The 18,474-nt window shown below is 40.3% G+C and overlaps 1 protein-coding gene and 1 long non-coding RNA gene across 8 annotated transcripts in view; one reads left to right on the forward strand and one right to left on the reverse strand.

Annotated features, from left to right (window-relative positions):
* Positions 1–18,474, forward strand: part of TFDP2 (transcription factor Dp-2) — a 156,772-nt gene that overhangs the window by 125,497 nt on the left and 12,801 nt on the right. For 6 of the 7 annotated variants that reach the window (XM_078854421.1, XM_073359797.2, XM_073359798.2 and 3 more), the window contains 5 exons: positions 493–655; positions 2,083–2,229; positions 8,622–8,690; positions 10,417–10,568; positions 16,168–16,334. In XM_078854421.1, coding sequence (XP_078710547.1) covers positions 545–655; positions 2,083–2,229; positions 8,622–8,690; positions 10,417–10,568; positions 16,168–16,334 — 646 coding nt within the window. In that variant the 5' untranslated portion in view covers positions 493–544. The remainder of the gene's footprint in view (positions 1–492; positions 656–2,082; positions 2,230–8,621; positions 8,691–10,416; positions 10,569–16,167; positions 16,335–18,474) is intronic. The other variant, XM_073359795.2, reaches the window with a different exon arrangement.
* Positions 1–18,474, reverse strand: part of LOC140917303 (uncharacterized) — a 63,168-nt gene that overhangs the window by 6,319 nt on the left and 38,375 nt on the right. The gene's annotated exons all lie outside the window — the stretch shown is intronic.

Consider the following 18,474-nt stretch of genomic DNA (forward strand, 5'->3'; position numbering starts at 1 on the left):
GAAAGGGCTTCTCAATGGTAAAAGTGGGGCTGGGCCTAGACAGTGGCTCTGTGCTCTCAACACACACACACAAAATGACCATTTTCACAACTTTTGGTGGGCTTATTTGATGCTCATTGTCCACATGAGAACTGTGGGATTAGGTCTGAAGAGGTTTAATATATATTATTTGGTTCATATTTGGGCCTAATTCTGTGTTTCCTGTATACCCAGAATTCCTGTTAATTTCAGTGCTACTTTGAGTGTAAGGGACCTGAAATCCTTGAAGGTTGTTATCACATCCCTCTTTATGTCATCGTTTATCTTTTCACAGTTCAAAATTATAAAAATGCCTTTCCTGGCTATTGTAACCTTCATAAAAACGTGATGCCTAATGTCGGACACCAGCCATCTCACTATGCAAAGCCTGTTAACAAGCTTGACATTTTGCTTCCTAACCAGAAGAACTTACAAAAAGTCATTATCTCAAAACGACTTATTTTCCTTCCATAGTAAAAGAAGCAAAAAAGGAGATAAAAATGGGAAGGGTCTGAGGCATTTTTCAATGAAAGTATGTGAAAAAGTCCAGCGTAAAGGAACAACGTCCTACAATGAAGTAGCTGATGAACTGGTATCAGAATTCACAAATTCTAATAGCCACTTGGCTACAGATTCGGTAAGTAGATGTGATGTCAATTTTTTTATTTTACAGCTATACTGTCATATCCTGTCACAGTTCTCTTACAATTCTATGCTTGTTTCTGCCTTGACTTGTCATGTTCCACTGTCGCTTTCAAACAAATGTGTCTCAGAGCTATAGATCTAGGCCTAGAACATTCCCAAAAATATCAACATGCAGTATATAAAATAGGTTCCATTTTAAATATAGAATTAATACCACTGAATACCCTTTAAAATACAACAAAATACACAGACAACAGGCTGCCTTAATACTGGCTTTTAAAATATTCTACTCACACTCCACCCCAAGTAACTGAGAGTCTGAGATGGAGTACACCTGTCTCAAATGCAGCTGAAATGGAGGACACCTGTCTCAAATACACAATTTGTAATAACTAGGCTGACCAAGTCTTAATTATGTGTACACAAAACTGCACAAGTTATTACATCAGATTAATCATTTTTATCATGATGGAAACACAATTAGAAAAATCAATTTCTGTAGAAATAATGGTGTATAGGATATAATCATATTTTGACTGAGGTTGTTATTAATATATAGGAGTTTAAGCAATTCAGGCAGTAAATTAATTGCCAGGATAAAAACATAATTTGGGATTATTTTATTTTCTGGTTAACAGAGAATAATAATTAGTTTGGCAAGGCTAGAGGAGGTCCTTTATGAGGGTTTGAAATATTAATTTTAGCCTACACATGTGAAGAGAAAAAAGCAACCTAAGCTAAACAAAAATATTGTCCATTCTCTTAACTCAGCAGTTAGAAAGTCCAAATGGTAAAAAACACTCTTCTCCATAAACACGTTGTGATACATATTTAAAAATTGGTTTCATTACAACAGATTTCTTAAAGGCAGTTATTTGTTTTTAAAATATGTATAGCTGTAATTGTAAGGATACTCATCCAGCTCCTACTCTGGAATCTTTTACAATGCTGATACATTCTCCTTTTGTATCAGAAATACTCTATGTACTTACGATGCTTTGAGAACAATCTGCTTCTGTTTTAAGTGATTTTTGTTTTAAATGTTTTTTTTTAATGATGTATTCTATAATATTGGCTTAAGCATGTAAGGGGGACAAGATTAAGCCTAACAATATTTTTTTAATATGCAACATCAAGAAGCAGACGGTGTATATTCTATTGTATTAAGTTTTACCTCACTGTTTCTGAGTGATCTCCCAGCTTTCATGCAAACACCTTAGTGTTTTATTCAAAGCAATACCATAAATTAAAGCACATGTTTTAGTGCCATATTGACTTCAATTGCCATTTACTTTTATTCATATATTGTCATCCTTATTACTTGCAAACCTATAAAGGGAAATTTCAAGCGTCATCTTAACTTTTAGCTTTTGCAGTAGTCTTGACCTAATTAATACTGCAGTGCTATTTTTTTTTTAGCAGGCTTATGATCAGAAGAATATTAGGCGGAGAGTTTATGATGCCCTCAATGTGCTGATGGCAATGAACATCATTTCAAAAGAGAAAAAGGAAATCAAATGGATTGGCCTTCCTACAAACTCAGCTCAAGAATGTCAAAACCTAGAGGTAAGTGGAGGGGAGGGGAAATCCCTTCAGTTGCAGATGATGTCCTGTGGTAATGGTGTCTCTTTGGAAAGAGTGTGTGTATTTATATTTGCATAATAAATGTTTTAAAATATGAACTTTAAAAAAAATCTGATTGCTGCTTATTAGGTAAATAAAAGCAACATTTGATATTTAAATCAGGGCCGGCTCTAGTTTTTTTGCTGTCCTAAGCAAAAAGTTTGCCGCTCCAAGAGCACAACTGCCCAAGCAAAAAAAAAAGGGAGTGGGGGGTAGCCGGAATGCCGCCCCTGGAATTATGTCGCCCCAAGCACGTGCTTGCTTTGCTGGTGCCTAGAGCCAGTCCTGATTTAAATCCTCAGTGAAATGTTTCTGTGTATTTTCTAAATATACCTACAATATACTTTATATCAATCCAAAAATCCTGTTTTCCTGACAAAAATAAATATCAATCAAGTCATGCAGGGTGTAAAAGGGTATTCACCCCTTGAGTGTCTCCAAGCAGCAGGTGCAGTATTGCAATCCTTTTCCAGTTCCTGGCACCCCCTACAGGACATCTGTCTGCCTCTGCCAGTCTTCTGTCACGCAGTCAACAATTAACCCTTTCCGGGATAGCAAAGAGTCCAACAAATAAGCAGTGTATCTGTCCTCACCAGGGTCTTCAGCTCTGGCTCTTGGACCTTTAAATTCAGCCCTTCACTTGGGCTTCCAAACAAGCCTTCTCCCCTTCTTTGGTCTTAGGTTACGCTTGTCCTCCCTTTCTCAGAGTTTACACGACTTTGCCAGTGAGGGAACCAGGGCACACCCATTACTCTGGGTTCCAGGCAGGCACCCCCATGAACAGCAACCACTGTAGTACTCAAATTTTTGCTGCTACTTCCTTGGGCTTCCTCCCACCTGGCCCATCTTATCTTAACCCTTAGCTCAAGGACAATGTTCTCAAGTCCCTCTCTCCCTGCAAACCCAGATATGCAAATGTGGCAGAGATAAACCCTGGATAATCCACAGGCTCCTTTGGGCAGAGAGGAATACCCATCCCTGCTCCTCTGGGCCCAGCCAGAGGCTGCCCTGCTAGGGCACTACAGCTCCTTTTATCTGAGCCTGCTGAGCTCAGATAACTGTTGCTAGTCCTTCTAGCTCTTGGAGGGCCAGGTCTCTCTAGTCTCCAAGATGGCTGCTCCAGACAGGACTTTCTAGGCAGGCCTAGAGGACTCAGCGTCACTGCTCCATTCCTCCTACATCATTGCTTCCTGACATGGAGTGTAGTAGGACTGTGAGGCCTCCTGTAGGGAGCTGCAAAGGCCAGATACACCCATCACACAGGGCATTAGGCTCTAGGTTAATAGCAGTCTGAATCAGTCATAAGTGTAATATGGGCAATTTGTGTCAATGCTTTGGTTACTGACCCCAGAAAAATGGCATTGTTTGAAAGCAGTGCTCTGATGTCTTCCATGGATCAGTGAGGAGACGCTCGCTGCAACTGGAAAATGTGGTGCTAAGAAAAACTGCTAAGAAAAAAATTGAGGCTACAATTTGAGACTCCAAAGACACGTTCGTCGAGAGTAAAAGGAAAGGCTGGATGGGTTTCACATCGGAACTTCATCAAGTCATTGTGTAAGAAAGATACAGAATCCTGGAAGTAGATTCAGGCAGGTAATTTAGAACACACTGCCACCAGGCACAATTTCCACATCTTCTATTCAACTTTGCAATGTTTGCAGGGGAAGGTGGCATCAGCTTGCCTAGTAAAGAATTGGGATGACAGCATCAGCCAGAGTCTGAAGGATCAGTTGGGAAGATCTGATCAATGGGAAGATCATTTCACAATGCTCCTCAATTGTCTGCTGCCTGCTGTCCCTCTTCCATTTGAAGATGAGCAGGAAGTTCCAGTAGAACTACCATCCTTCATCCAAGAAGAGATTCAAATCACAGTCCATAAATTGAAGTCTGAGAACGCACCAGGGGTTTGTAACATCACTGTACAGGCTCTTCCAGGTCATCTGGAACTCTACTATCATACCTGATGAATGGAAGAATGGTGTTATTCTGCTTTGTTCAAAAAGGGCAATGAAGCTGAATGTAGCAACTAAAGAAGTATTAAGCTGTTGGTCTCAGGGAAAGTCTTTGCTTCTGTGTTAATATCTCAAATCAATGATGCACTTCATGGCATAGGCTGGGATACTGAGTGTGGGTTTAGATCTGGTCATTCCATTGTTGACCAGATATTTAACTTTAGACAGCCTTTTAAGAAAATGGCTGAATATGATAAACTGTGCACAGCATTTTTGCATTGACTTCCATCAGGCCATTCACTCAGTGCTTTGAGCAAGTTCGTGGGACCTGATGAGGCAACTAAACATCTCTGGGAAGACTGGTCATTGGTAAAAGAACTCTATAATGGAACAGGAGCTGTGTTCAAGTCAATGGCAGGTACGCAGCATGGTTTCCTATCTCCACGGGAGTTTGGTAAAGCTGAGTTCTGTCATCATCCATTGTTCAATGTTGGCATCGATTGGTTGATGAATAAAGCTTGAGGAGGCAGCTATCGGTGGTGTTGAGCTGAACATTATTCTGTTTTGAGATCTCAAATACGCTGGTGACATTCTCTTGTTGGCTCAGTTTAGTGAATCACTGCACCTCATGGCCAGTCTGGTCGAGTAAGAAGCTAGTGTGCACTGGTCTGGTTATTAATCCAGATAAAACTAGTGCCTGACCAAGCAGCCTCCAGTACCAGATTACAGCCAACACAGTATAAACCTGTCCAGATAAGCTATCAGCTGTCAAATATTTGGGCAGCATCATAGACCATGATGAAGGATGATCAAAAGATGTGGATGCTTAAATAAACAGCAGCATCTGCTACCATGTTTTCGGCCCTTCTATGGCCTCTGGGGACATCATGACTTGAAGCATGCTACGAAGCTGCAGATCTATAGATCTAATGCTTATCCCTGTTGTACAGAAGTGAAACATAGGGGCTGAAGAACTCTGAGTTGACATTTTTTATGCTTGTCATCTCCGGCAGCTGTTCTATATCAAGTGGATGAACAAGATCAAAAATTAAAATATTCAAAGCCAAACCCAGCAACCATCTCCACCACTGATTCAGTTTCAGCAGCTTTCTTGGTATGGACATATTATTACAAGGCAAGACCAAGAAATTCCAAAGTCTATGTATCACGGAATGCCGCTACACAGCGAGTGCTCATGTGGGTGCCATAAACTTTGGTGGCCCAATAAGATTGCCAGTAGCCATAAACCGAACATACAGCTAAAACAATTCAAGCAATTTGCCAGAACTCAAGCCAGGTGGCGCTTGATTTGCAAACGAGGCCAAGTCCCTTTGGTATTTGCCACAATGATGATGATTTGTTTAGAACAGGGGTCTCAAACTCAATTTACCTTAGGGCCCTTGCACCCCCCTTGAACCCCCCACCTGTCTAAGGCTCTGGAAGGGAGTTTGAGGGTGGGGAGGGGGTGGGGGTGCAAGCTCTGGGAGGGAGTTTGGGGGGTGTGGGGAGGGGGTGCAGGCCCTGGGAGGGAGTTTGGGGGTGGGAGGGAGTATGTGGAGAGGGGGTGGGGGTAGGGGGTGCAGCACTTACCTGGGGCTCCAAGGCAGGGCTGGGGGGCCTCCGTGCACTGCTGCCCCCAGGCACTGCCCCCGCAGCTTCCCATTGGCCACAGGGGCGCTCGGGGTGGGGGCAGCATGCGGAGGCAGAGGCACAGCCCTGCCCCGGGGCCGCAGGGATGGGCCGGTCGCCACTGAAGTGAGCAGGCAGATGCTGTTCAGCTCCGCTCCGCTCCGCTGCCGGAGCCCCTGGTGGGGGAGTGCCCGGGGGCGGCAGGTGGGGCCAAGGGAGAGAACCGGCCCCAAAACTGCTGGAGTCCTGGGGGCCACATTGGGGAGGTTCATGGGATGGGTGTTTGAGACCCCTGGTTTAGAAAAAGAATTTACTGGGGAGTAAGTTGATCTAGATATTCATATGGATGATAGAAAACCTCTTTAAAAGGAATATCATTCAGGGACGCTGAATAATATTTGCTGATCAGGAAAAGTAAGAAATATTTTTAAAACTTCCTGTTGAATCTTTTGTCGGGCATTTTCAACAGGGAGAAAACTGTCATTTTGTTGCAAAGATGCCAAACTTTCTCTGTGAAAATGTCACTGGCCCTGTGGACAATAGTCATGTATCTTGTACAAGACAAATGTCACAATGTTCACACCAAAATGTACTGACTAGCAGAAAATACAACATCTCAGTCTCTATCACATTTGTGAATTTTTGCAATTACTTGAATAAAATATCTGGTTTTGTACACCTAGTGAAAAACAAGTTATTTTGTCCAATTCTAGTCACATAATACCTCTGAGGACATTGAAATGGGCAATGGGAGAAAAGAAAAAGAAAAACTTTTACTGTTTTAATCACTGTGTCAAACAGTAGGCTGACAGGTATGATAAACCCAGGGAATAAGGCTACGCCTGCTCATTTTAAAGTACATTTTACCATAATAGTCTGTTGTGAATATTTTTTAAGTCTTTGGTCTTAATTCAAATCTCTTAAACTCAGTTTGTGTGAATGATTAAGTGAATTCTTTGCTGTGAATCATACTGCTATGAAATGATAAACTTTGATGTTATTGTTCTGACATTTTGTTGTCTACAGTGTGAGAACTCAAATTAACCTTATGTCCTTTTACTATTTATTACTTTAGTTACACAAGCCTCTGAGCACAGTGAAAACCAGGCATTTCCTTCAAATGTTGCTTTCAGTGTCATTTAACAGAAAAGAAATAAAGCTGTGTTTTCACATGTGCTTAAATCAATAGCTTACCAACTTGTAAATGCCCTCCATTCAAGAAAAAAAAAAAGTGTATTTTGAAGTTATTTTAAATATATAAACAAAAATGTAGTTCTGTGTAAAGGTTACCTTAAAGAGAAAACACAGAAAAAATCAGTATGTAGAGAGAGGATAAATTATTAGACCTCTTAACATTTATTGACTTTGATAGTCTTATAGGTCAAGCAAAGCTAAGCCCTGTCTCTGCGGCCCCGGGAGGAGGGGGAGCAGAGAACTCAGTGAGCTGTTCTTGCCTGTGGGTACCTCCCCCGAAGCTGCCATTGGCTGTGCTTCCCCGTTCCCGGCCGACGGGAGCTTCCGGGGAGGTAACCGCAGGCAAAAACAGCTCATGGAGTTCTCTGTTCCCCCTCTCCCCGTGGTCGCAGGGAAGCGGGGTCCTCAGGACCATGGGGTTGGCAAATCCACGGGCCGGATCCAAAGTCCTAAGGGGCTGGATCCGGCCCAGGGCCGTAGTTTACCCACCCCTGGTCTGGAGGTAGGCTGGGAACACAGCGTGCTGGGGAGGGGAGGGGGACGACGACGCGGGGAGCTTGGTGGGCTGCAGGGAAGAACCCCACGGGCCGCGTGTTTGAGACCCCCTGACCTAGAGCATTAAAAATACACATAGAGACCAGCACTGTAGCTTCATTAGACTGTCCACCTCTTTGGATTTCCTCAGGACTCTCCTCAATTTAAAGTATAGTTTCTGGTGTTCTGGCAGCATGGGTAGGTCCTGAAGTACCATTGTCCTGGATACTGTTGAAAATGGTTTTGTTTATTTCCATTTGTGTCACCATGGCTACTGGAAGAAACTGGTAGCATGGTAGCTGCTTTCCCTTAACCTCTTCTTGTGACTGGTTACTGAATTCTTGCTAGTCTTTCCAGGTTTCAGGTTAGTAGTCAAAAAGGGTGGTCATTCTTGGCCTAGTGATGATACACTAAAATGCCAACCTAGATGGTCCTGAGCCCAGTCCTGATATTTGTCTTTCAGTCCTGAGTAAACAGGGACTGAGAGAACTGTTGATGGGATGCTTTTAATCACAAATGAGTGGGAATAAAAAAGCAAATGTTTTACTGTGGTACTGTGATGGCTCCATTCTTGTGGGATGAAGTATTTCCTATCCAGTGCTGGAGAAAGTTCCTCTGACATATATCCAACAGGGAAAAATAAGGGAGGGGAAATGCTACAACTTAGGTGGGGTAGTATTGGTCTTTTAATGAAGGGAAAGTGATATAAAAGCAGAGATTGAGGTTGCAGTCCACAATTAAGTTGTGTAAATCCTGGTTCTTGGAGATGCCCCACTATGTGATTAGTCCACATGAGAAAGGAGAAAGCTACAGGGCAGCAGGATGGAGCTGGGAAGGATTTTCAGCTTATGTACCATGCCCTGTAACCACCTCCCTCAAACAAATATAGTGTGAATTTCTGTAAGTGTATCAGAATTTCACTTCCTTTATTGCAAAAATCTATTTTGTTTTAGTCAGAGAACAAGACCAGGCACTTTATATATTTTCAAAATTGTTTCATAGTGTGTCTAAATTTATGTTCTAAAGATAGAGAAACAGAGACGGTTAGAACGAATAAAGCAGAAGAGAGCCCAGCTGCAAGAACTACTATTGCAGGTAAATTTAATTTTTGTTTATACAGTAACTAACAAAAAACTGTTAAGGTTCAGAGTATTTTTTTTCTCCACTTTATAAATGTTTTTAGGTTAATTTAGTGCTCATGAAAGTGATATTGCAATGTACCTGAATCCTGACCTAAAATACCCCTGCCATCCTAGCATGGGGCCTCTTGGATGATGCAGCCTCCTGATGCAAAATTGTCATTATCTGTCAATATCTCCTACCCCATGTCATTATTACATTTTGCAAACGGGACCACAGGCCCCCACTTGATCCCTCTGACAAGTTACCATTGAAAAATGCAATTTTAAACACACACTTGCATGGGTTCAGTTGTACATTCCATAGCTGAGAATCAGTTGTTGCTGGGGAACTGAAACGTCAGCATCCTTTATTATAAAAGACTCATGAATCCAGGCCTGGCACTTATTTCACATTTTGATGCAGTAACCTAGGAAAGCTTTTTGAAACCTGCTGATTTGGCCTGGAATGAAGAAATATTGCAACTTCAGATGCATTTCTGTTTGCAGAAAGGGCATTTCATTTTTTTAAAAGCCTATACTGTATTTATAGTGTTTGGATATATGCCTGGGTTTTGAATACTTTATACATAATGGAGCATTTGTAAAGATCATGAGTTAAAGTCATAGGGTAATAGAAATTAACATTTTTTTTCTTGGTGCAAAATATGATGGTGTTTTACACAATCAGATCTGCAGTGAAATTCTAAGCATTTGGACACTTCTGCTTTTCTCAGTGGCAAAAATATTTTTTCTAAATAGTGGGACTTAATTCTGACCTCGCTAACACTGATATACATCCTAAGCAATTCCAAGAAAGCACACTGATGAAAGTAATAGGAAAACTCCCTGCTCACTGTGTTTATGTATCTGTTTTATTATAGTTCTTCAGTACTTGATTCTAATTTAACTACTTTCACCATTCAAATAATTTTAGCAATTCTTTCCATTTTATATGCTTGTGCTCCTATTGACTGGAATCAGTAGTGCCAAACATGGACTACAGAAGATTCACAGATATACCAGATTATTGCTAGTCATTGCAGTCTTGACTATATACAAAATCCCACAGCAAAAGATGAACTGTGGAGAGAAGGATACTTGTAAACAATTATGAAAGTGGGTGATTTCAAAGCTACAGATTTGCTAGGACTGGATGATATAGAGTGAACAGAGGAGAGAAAAGGGGAGGATGGATAAGAGAGTAAAGACAAGAAGCAGGAGCAGGCCGTGGACGGTGCCATTTGATCCACTTTAAGTATAACTTTGTTATCTTTACATTTCTGACCTTCTAAACTGATATGTAATTATGCACCCTGGCTAGTAGATAAGGCCTCTGTTGTGCCTTTTAAGCCCTAGTTCCTAATGTGCGGAGATGCTCTGTCTCCTGGGCGTTGTACTCAGTACCGTGCTTCCCTCCCAAAGCTTCAGAGATTGCCAGTGGAGTGTGTCTGCTGTGCCTCCCTTTAAAGGGTGCAGCATGCACCCCTTTCTGTTCCTGGCCAGCACAAAGGAGTGTTTGTTAGCCAGCACAGAGAGTTCAGACTGTGGCCTCCCCATCTTTGGCGAGATACCAGATAGGTGCTGGAGATACTGGTACTTGGTTACTAAAACAGCTGTAAAATCCCAGATCATGGAAGAGTCCTCATTTACATTTGAATGACAGTGATCATTTTCCTTTTTCTTTTTTCTTCTTTCTACAGCAAATAGCATTCAAAAATTTGGTACAAAGAAATCAGCAAAATGAACAACTGAATCAAGGTCCTCCAGCTTTGAACTCTACAATACAACTCCCTTTCCTAATAGTTAACACTAGCAAAAGAACTGTTATAGACTGCAGCATATCAAGTGATAAGTGAGTGTGATGTGGAACCACATATTGGAATATTCAGTCTTCTGTGTAATCAGTATGGGATTTTTCTTTGAACAGAAAGTCTATGCACTTCATTTGGAAACTAATTATACATTTGCATTTCTCTTTCATCTTCCTAGTGTTTGACATAGGCATTGACTCCGTGGGTGCTCCAGGGATCAAGCACCCATGGGAAAAAAAATAGGGGATGCTCAGCACCCACCAGCCACAGCTGTTCGGCCTGGCCGCCAATCAGCTGTTCAGCAGCTGGCAGGAGGCACTCGGGGGAGGGCAGAGAGGAATCAGTGGCGGGCAGGGGGGAAGCCTTGCGGTGGGGGGCTGAGAGGAGCAAGTGAAGGAGAGGAGGTGGAGGGGGGTGAGAAGAAACAGAGCAAGGGGGGGGCCTTGGGGGAAGGGGCAGGGCTTCAGGGCAGAGCTGGGGTGGAACATCCACTGGGAAAAATAAAATCAGCGCTTATGGTGTTTGATACCTCTTTCAGTATACTTAACCACCATTGTGCTTTTGTAAAATGTATGGTACATGCTCTACAATTTTTATTCAGAGTTATATGGCTACCAACTTGCTCAAAATTATGAGATGGAAATAAGTGCCAGAGACAATTGGGAAAACTCTGAAACAGATGTTTGGTTCATTTTAGTGGCACCAGGCTCACTGTCCTTAATGCTTCGTAAGATAGAGAAGAATGAAAGTATGCAACAGTTCGAAATATTTCGCTTGCATTATTTCTTGGGTTATGGTTTATTGCATTATGGATTTAGTTGTAAGCTTTTCTTTGCTGTTAACCTGTGACTCTTGTACTTATACATGAGGGAGTCTGTATAACATGCTCCTGGATTTTGCTATTTGTTCTCAACTCTCTTGTGAATTCTATCAGCTGATGAAAGAATACAGTCTTGATGTATCATTGTTTACTAGATCATAACAGTCTATTAGTGGTAAATAGATCTCTTTCCTTGAATGTTATTGGTTATGGATTTCATTCTACTGTACATTGATTTTGCATTACAGTGAAACCTCCTTATGGTGAACTTGAACATAGTGAAACTTTATAATGAAGTAAAATAATAGTCCCTAATTGCTTCAGTTTCAACATCCAAATTACAATTCTGGCTACAGTGAATTTGTTAGTGAATATGTATAATCAGGACCTTGTGCATTCTGCAGCACAGTTGGCTGAAATTCTTATAAGAGGCCTAATTTCTGCAACACTCCAGTGCAGTTGCCTGGAAATGCTATGACAGCTAATGGTAGATTAAAAATTGATATTTTTATTGAATGAAATATTCCAATGAATAGTACAGCATAATATCCCGTCAATTATTTTTACATTTGACCCTAATTTTTAAGCCTAATATCAAATTAAATAATTGTTAATAAGATGAATATTTTTTATTGAAACTTCATAACTGAATTGTTCAAGTTGTTGGTAGGTAAGCAGAAGCTTTTGGTACCTGGGAAGGCATGGGAGGGAGTTTGAGATTGTGGAATACTAAAATTATCAGTGGTGATATATTTTAAATTGTTGATATCATCAGTCTGCACTATTAACACCCCATTGAGATGAGTGGGACATTTCACATCCCTAAAGCCACTGTTTGCATCTCAGGAGGCCTTTTACACTATATTTTTCCCTTACGATTTCCTTCTGTTGCAACTCCCTGTGCAGTCAACTGGTGTTCACACCAGTGGGCTGCATGTGTGGACAAGGTCCCAGCAGCTGCTGGTGGCTTAATCACCATGAAATTAGGACTGTCAATTAATTGCAGTTAACTCAAGTGATTAACTCAAAACTAATTAATTCAGTTTTAAAAATGAATTGCGATTAATCGCACTTTGAATTGCACTGTTAAACTAATAGCATACCAATTTTAATTTATTATAAATATTTTTGGATGTTTTTCTACATTTTTAAATATATACAACACGGAATACAGCAGGGGTTCTCAAACTGGGGGTCGGGACCCCTCGGGGTTGCGAGGTTATTACATGGGGGGTTGTGAGGTGTCAGCCTCCACCCCAAACCCCGCTTTGCCTCCAGCATTTATAATGGTGTTAAATATATAAACAAGTGTTTTTAATTTATAAGGGGGGTCATACTCAGAGGCTTGCTATATGAAAGGGGTCACCAGCACAATAGTTTGAGAACCACTGGCATACAAAGTGTACAGTGCTCACTTTATATTATTATTTTTATTACAAATATTTGCACTGTAAAGAAAATAGTATATTTCAGTTCACCTCATACAAGTACTGTAGTGCAAATCTCTTTGTCACGAAAGTGCAACTTACAAATGTGGACTTGTAGGCTCTAAAGTTTTACACTGTTTTATTTTTGAGTGCAGTTATGTAACAAAAATAATTCTACATTTGTAAATTGCACTTTCACGATTAAGAGATTGCACTACAGTACTTGTATGAGGAGAATTCAAAAATACTATTTCTTTTATCTTTTTTACAATGCAAATATTTATAATAAAAATAATATAAAGTGCGCACTGTACACTTTGTATTCCGTGTATTTGTAATTGAAATCAATATATTTGAAAATGTAGAAAACGTCCAAAATATTTAAATAAATGGTATTCTATTATTGCTTAACAGTATGATTAAAACTGCGATTAATCGCAATTCATTAATTTTTTTAACCATTTGAGAGCCCTACATGAAATCAATGTGTCAGGTAAGACATCACAGTTGTTAAAATATTGGTGATTGGTCTATACTAGTGCTGCAACAACAGGAAATTTTAAGAAAAAAAACCAGTGTAGACAGCGTCTGGTGTGCCCCAAAGCACTGGTTTGCACTTGGTTCACATTTAGAAAGTTTTCTTCTCACCCATAAAGGCTAGAAAAGCCATTTTAAAAAAATAAAAGCTGGGATTCTAGAGCAGTGTTCCAAGGTAAGATGTGGATGAATTCTGTGGCAGAAATGCAGAGCATGTAATACATATAACTTTACTATTCATATCAACACAGCTGAGCTCAAGAGTTATTTCTAGATACTGTACAGCAAACACTGTTTTTTTAAACATTTCTAAGTTAAACTTTGAAATTACTATACAACTTAGTATTTTTGGTGTGATTTTTTTTCTCAGGGCTTGTCTACACAAAAAAGTTGTACCTTTTCAACCATATTGATACAGTTAAAGCAGTACAACCCACCTACTGGGTACGCACTTACATCATTACAAAGGTACCTAATACAGATATAGGTTATTGCCGTTCCCATATAGTTAAACTATAGCAGTATAACTATGTTCACACTAGAGGTTGTACCAGTATAAATATACTACTATATTTATATAAACTAAACTACTAAATTTATATAAACTATATAAATTTAAAAAAATATATCTCTGACAGTTTATACTGGTATAGAAACTGTGTGTAGACCAGGATTTAGACCCAGTCCTTCAAACATTAAAGCATGTGTAACTGTACTCAAAGAGTAGTTTCATTCAGGGGTCTGACTGAAAAAAAGATCTGACGGCACTCCTCCAAACTCCTCCACCCACAAAATAAACTGCTTCTATGCCAGTTGCTAGAATGAGATGCTACTTACTACAGATCAGAGGTTCTCAACCTTTTTCTTTCTGAGGCCCCCACAACATGCTATAAAAACTCCATACCCCAACTGTTTTTCTGCCTATAAAAGCCAGGGTCGACGTTAGGGCAACCAGGGCAATTGGCCAGAGCCTCATGCCATAGGGGGCCCTGCAAACTTAAGTTGCTCAGGCTTCAGCTGCCAGTGGTAGAGCCTGGGGCCACAGGCTTCAGTCCCACGTGGTGGGACTTCAGCTTTCTGCCCTGGGCCCCAATGAGTCTAATGCCCCATGCTTGGCAGACCCTCTGAAACCTGATCACAGCCCCCCAAGGGCCCTGGACACCTCACTGAGAACTCCGGCTATAGGTCACATAGTTGTTCAAAGTGTGATCATATGGGCTCTCTGAGCTCTAATGGGCTCCTTGAACTTGGCTCCCGCCCTCTCCCCAAGTGGAGTTTTAGTATGTCGATGGGCTCTGTTAGACCCCTTGACTAAGGGGGAAAAAATAGTCCTGTCTTCAACTCGCCACCCACCTATGGCATCAAAGTGAGATGCCACTGACAGTAAACTGTGCGGATCACTGATCCCTCCTCTCCTTTCTTACATGAGGAATGAAAGTTAACAATGCTGACATATAAATCATCATCACTGGGCACCTGAGTTTGCACCTTAATGAAATAAATGAGGCAATTCATACCTTTCAGAACTATTGTTTCAGGCCCTTTGCAGACTTGCATCTTGCCTTCAGTTCGTGTTTTTGCGGTTTTCTCTTTTTTTAAATGAAATTCTGGAGAACATAGTCGCTTCAGATATTTGCCATATTGGCTCAGTCTCCATTTACATCAGTGCTAGTAGAGTTATGCACATGTTTCATTTTTGCTGGTTTGGAATCTCAGGTTGCAAAAGCACTGAAGAAATAGATAGTTGTTCATGTTTGACAAGTGTTTTGTGATCATGTCAAGCATTAATTGAACAAAAACTGTCTTCTAGGGATCTGGGCTTAAACGGATTTCATAGAAAGACGGTGGGCTTTTTTCTAATCAGAAATAAATCAGTCTAGTTAAACTTCTCTTTCTTTTCAGGGCAGAAGAAGAGACAAGTTGCTTAAAATAAATTTTAAACAGTTGATTATTGTCCTTTATTTATTGGAAAGAATAGATGACCTCTGGCTTATTCTCAGTATTTCAAGCAGGCCAGAGTACAAGCTGAGCTAATAATGCAGCAGTTCTGGGACAGAGGGCTGGCCTAAGCTGCAAAGGCTTTACAGTGTAGCTACACCAGCAATGCTTAATGGTGGAGAGACCCCCCCCCGAACAAGATAAATTATCCTGACAAAAGGACTCTTCTGACAGTACAAATTGCATCTACATGGGGGATTTTGCCAACATACCTATGCTGGTTAAGGGTATGATTTTTATTTTCCTCACTCCTAACTGAAATAACTATGCTGGCAAAACTTGATATGACAGTTTTTTAACATATAGGACCTGTAAGCAAACAGATTTAGAAGGTTGTTATTTAATTGATAAACTATCCAAAAGGTGATTTACATTTAAGTAAATAGGGCAGTTCACATTGGGGATGTTGTGGATTAGAACAGAAAGTTTAAGGAAAAAGCAGCAAAAATAAATATGGTTATTTTTGGTGACAAAGCTGTAGAAGACTTTCAAAAAGTATTGGATTTAGTACAAGTAAGGGTTCTTGCTGGAGCAGGAATGTTTTCCTCATCTTTTAATCTGTTTAATGAAGGAGAAAGGTTTATGGACTCTTATTGCCTGCCATGAAAAAAGTTGTTTTAATTGGGAAATATGATCATTTGAACCCTGCAGAGATGCCAGTCTCCTAAGTACAGGAGAAAAACTCTTGTTGTACCTACCCATGGTATTTAGAAAAAAAGCATCTTTGACCTCTGAAGAAATCCTAAAATATTGTAATTGTATCTGTACATTTACTTCCTCAATGTATAGAACAGGAAAATATAATCAGGCCCATGGTTCCTTCCAGAACCATCTCACTTTGACATTTCTCCTGTACAGATTTGAATACCTCTTTAATTTTGATAACACATTTGAGATTCATGATGACATTGAGGTGCTGAAGCGAATGGGAATGTCCTTTGGCCTAGAGGCAGGCAAATGCTCAGCGGAGGATCTAAGAACTGCAAAATTATTGGTGCCAAAAGCTTTAGAAAGCTATGTTACAGGTAAGTTAAATGAAGTTTTTAAATATTATCCTTGATTAAATTCAAAGCCATAATTTACTGAAGCATTTCTAATTATGTCAAACTACATAAGCATGAGGCATAAGACAGTTTGAAGCAGACTTATGAAAGCCAGCAGGATCCCACAAATGAATGGTGGTTTTAAAATTAATCTTCGATGAGCACACGTAGACTTAATTTAAAATTGTTTAGAATATCGATTCATGAATGGGCTGCAGTGCAAAGGAATAATTCCATGAATAGTTTCTGGTGACAACGTAACCCTTGAGACTCAATAATATAGCCAAAGCCCCTCAAAATGACAGTATTTTCATTGTGTCATTGCTACTCCTCTTTAGGCTCAAAAGAATCCTGGATAACAGGAACAGGAAAGACCTATAAAAGGAAGTCCATTTCTCTTTTCTTCTCCTCTCCCTCACTCCCCCAAAAATGTATGGAATAGAGAGCACCTTAGCAGAGGACAGAGCTGATATTAGACTATCATCACTTATGATCTTAAATTTTACAATGTGTTAATGTTTACATTGCTCTTTCAGCTTATTGAGGAGATTCTCCTTATAAATCTCTCATTTTGCATGGACCACATATTCCTTTGTATTTGTACAGCACATAGCAAAACAAGGCCCTGATTTTAATTGGCCCTCTGAGTACTATTGCATTATAAATATTAAATAATAATGAGAGGTAGTGTGATTTAGATGTGAGTCAGAACTCCAAGGTGGGTCGCAACTCCATTTTAATGGGGTCGCCAGGACTGGCTTAGACTTACTTAGCCCATGGCCAAATCCAAAGCTCGAGCCCAGCCAGCCCAGGCTGAAGCTTGAGGGCTTCAGCCCTGGGTGGCAGGGCTCAGGTTGCCAGTCCCCTGTTCCGGTTGAAGTCTTTGGGCTTTGGATTTGGTCCCCCTACCTGGGGTGGCAGGGTTCAAGTGGTCTGAGGCTTCAGTCCTCCTTCCTGGGATCATGTAGTAATAGGGGGGTCATGAAGTTTGAGAACCCCTGATTTAGAGGAAATAGGGCACGTGTATCTGGAGATATGGATTCTGTTACTGATCTTGAGCAAGTCATTTTCAGCTCTTTGTTCCTTATGTATAATGTTTTGAGAACTATTAATGAAAAGCACAAAGTGTCATTAACTTTAAACTTCCTAGAAAATGTTGCAACCCTCCTTTATTAAAAGGTAGAATTTGCTCTTAAAATGAGGAGTGTTGATCTCTTTTATTAGAATTCAGAGTAACAGCCGTGTTAGTCTGTATTCGCGAAAAGAAAAGGAGTACTTGTGGCACCTTAGAGACTAACCAATTTATTTGAGCATGAGCTTTCGTGAGCTACAGCTCACTTCATCGGATGCATACCGTGGAAACTGCAGAAGACATTATATACACACAGAGACCATGAAACAATACCTCCTCCCACCCCACTGTCCTGCCGGTAATAGCTTATCTTGGCCCAATTTGATGATCACTTTAGATAAGCTATTACCAGCAGGACAGTGGGGTGGGAGGAGGTATTGTTTCATGGTCTCTGTGTATATAATGTCTTCTGCAGTTTCCACGGTATGCATCCGATGAAGTGAGCTGTAGCTCACGAAAGCTCATGCTCAAATAAATTGGTTAGTCTCTAAGGTGCCACAAGTACTCCTTTTCTTTTTATTAGAATTGCAGTGTGCCAGTGTAATAGCTGGACTCTCCTTGAATAAGATTCTGAATGTTTTTTTAAAATGCATAGTATAGGTTCTATAGGTTCTATAAAATGCATAGTATAAGTTCAGTGTTTGTTACATTACTTCTCAGTATTATGAAAGTCTTTTTGGATATTAACTCCAAGGTTGGTCACATTCTGTACACACTGAGGATTTTCTCTTCCCACCCTCTTCTCCTAAACATTCTGCTTGGATGAATTGCTTAGTGGTCATAGCTAGGTGGGCTTCCAGTTATAGACTTAGACAGCATGATGCATTATTGTAGGTTACTTAATTGCTTCTGGTCCTTGGTTGTTGTCAGTCTAAACTTAAATTGTTCTAAAGTTCTCTTAAACTTTCTGATTCCCTTCAGGAGATCTTCCACCAATGAAAGGAATGTTACACAGTAAATTGCTAAAAAGAAATTTCAACACTTAATTTT

The sequence above is a fragment of the Lepidochelys kempii genome, chromosome 9 (genome assembly GCF_965140285.1).
Source record: "Lepidochelys kempii isolate rLepKem1 chromosome 9, rLepKem1.hap1, whole genome shotgun sequence".
NCBI classification, from domain to species: Eukaryota; Metazoa; Chordata; order Testudines; family Cheloniidae; genus Lepidochelys; species Lepidochelys kempii.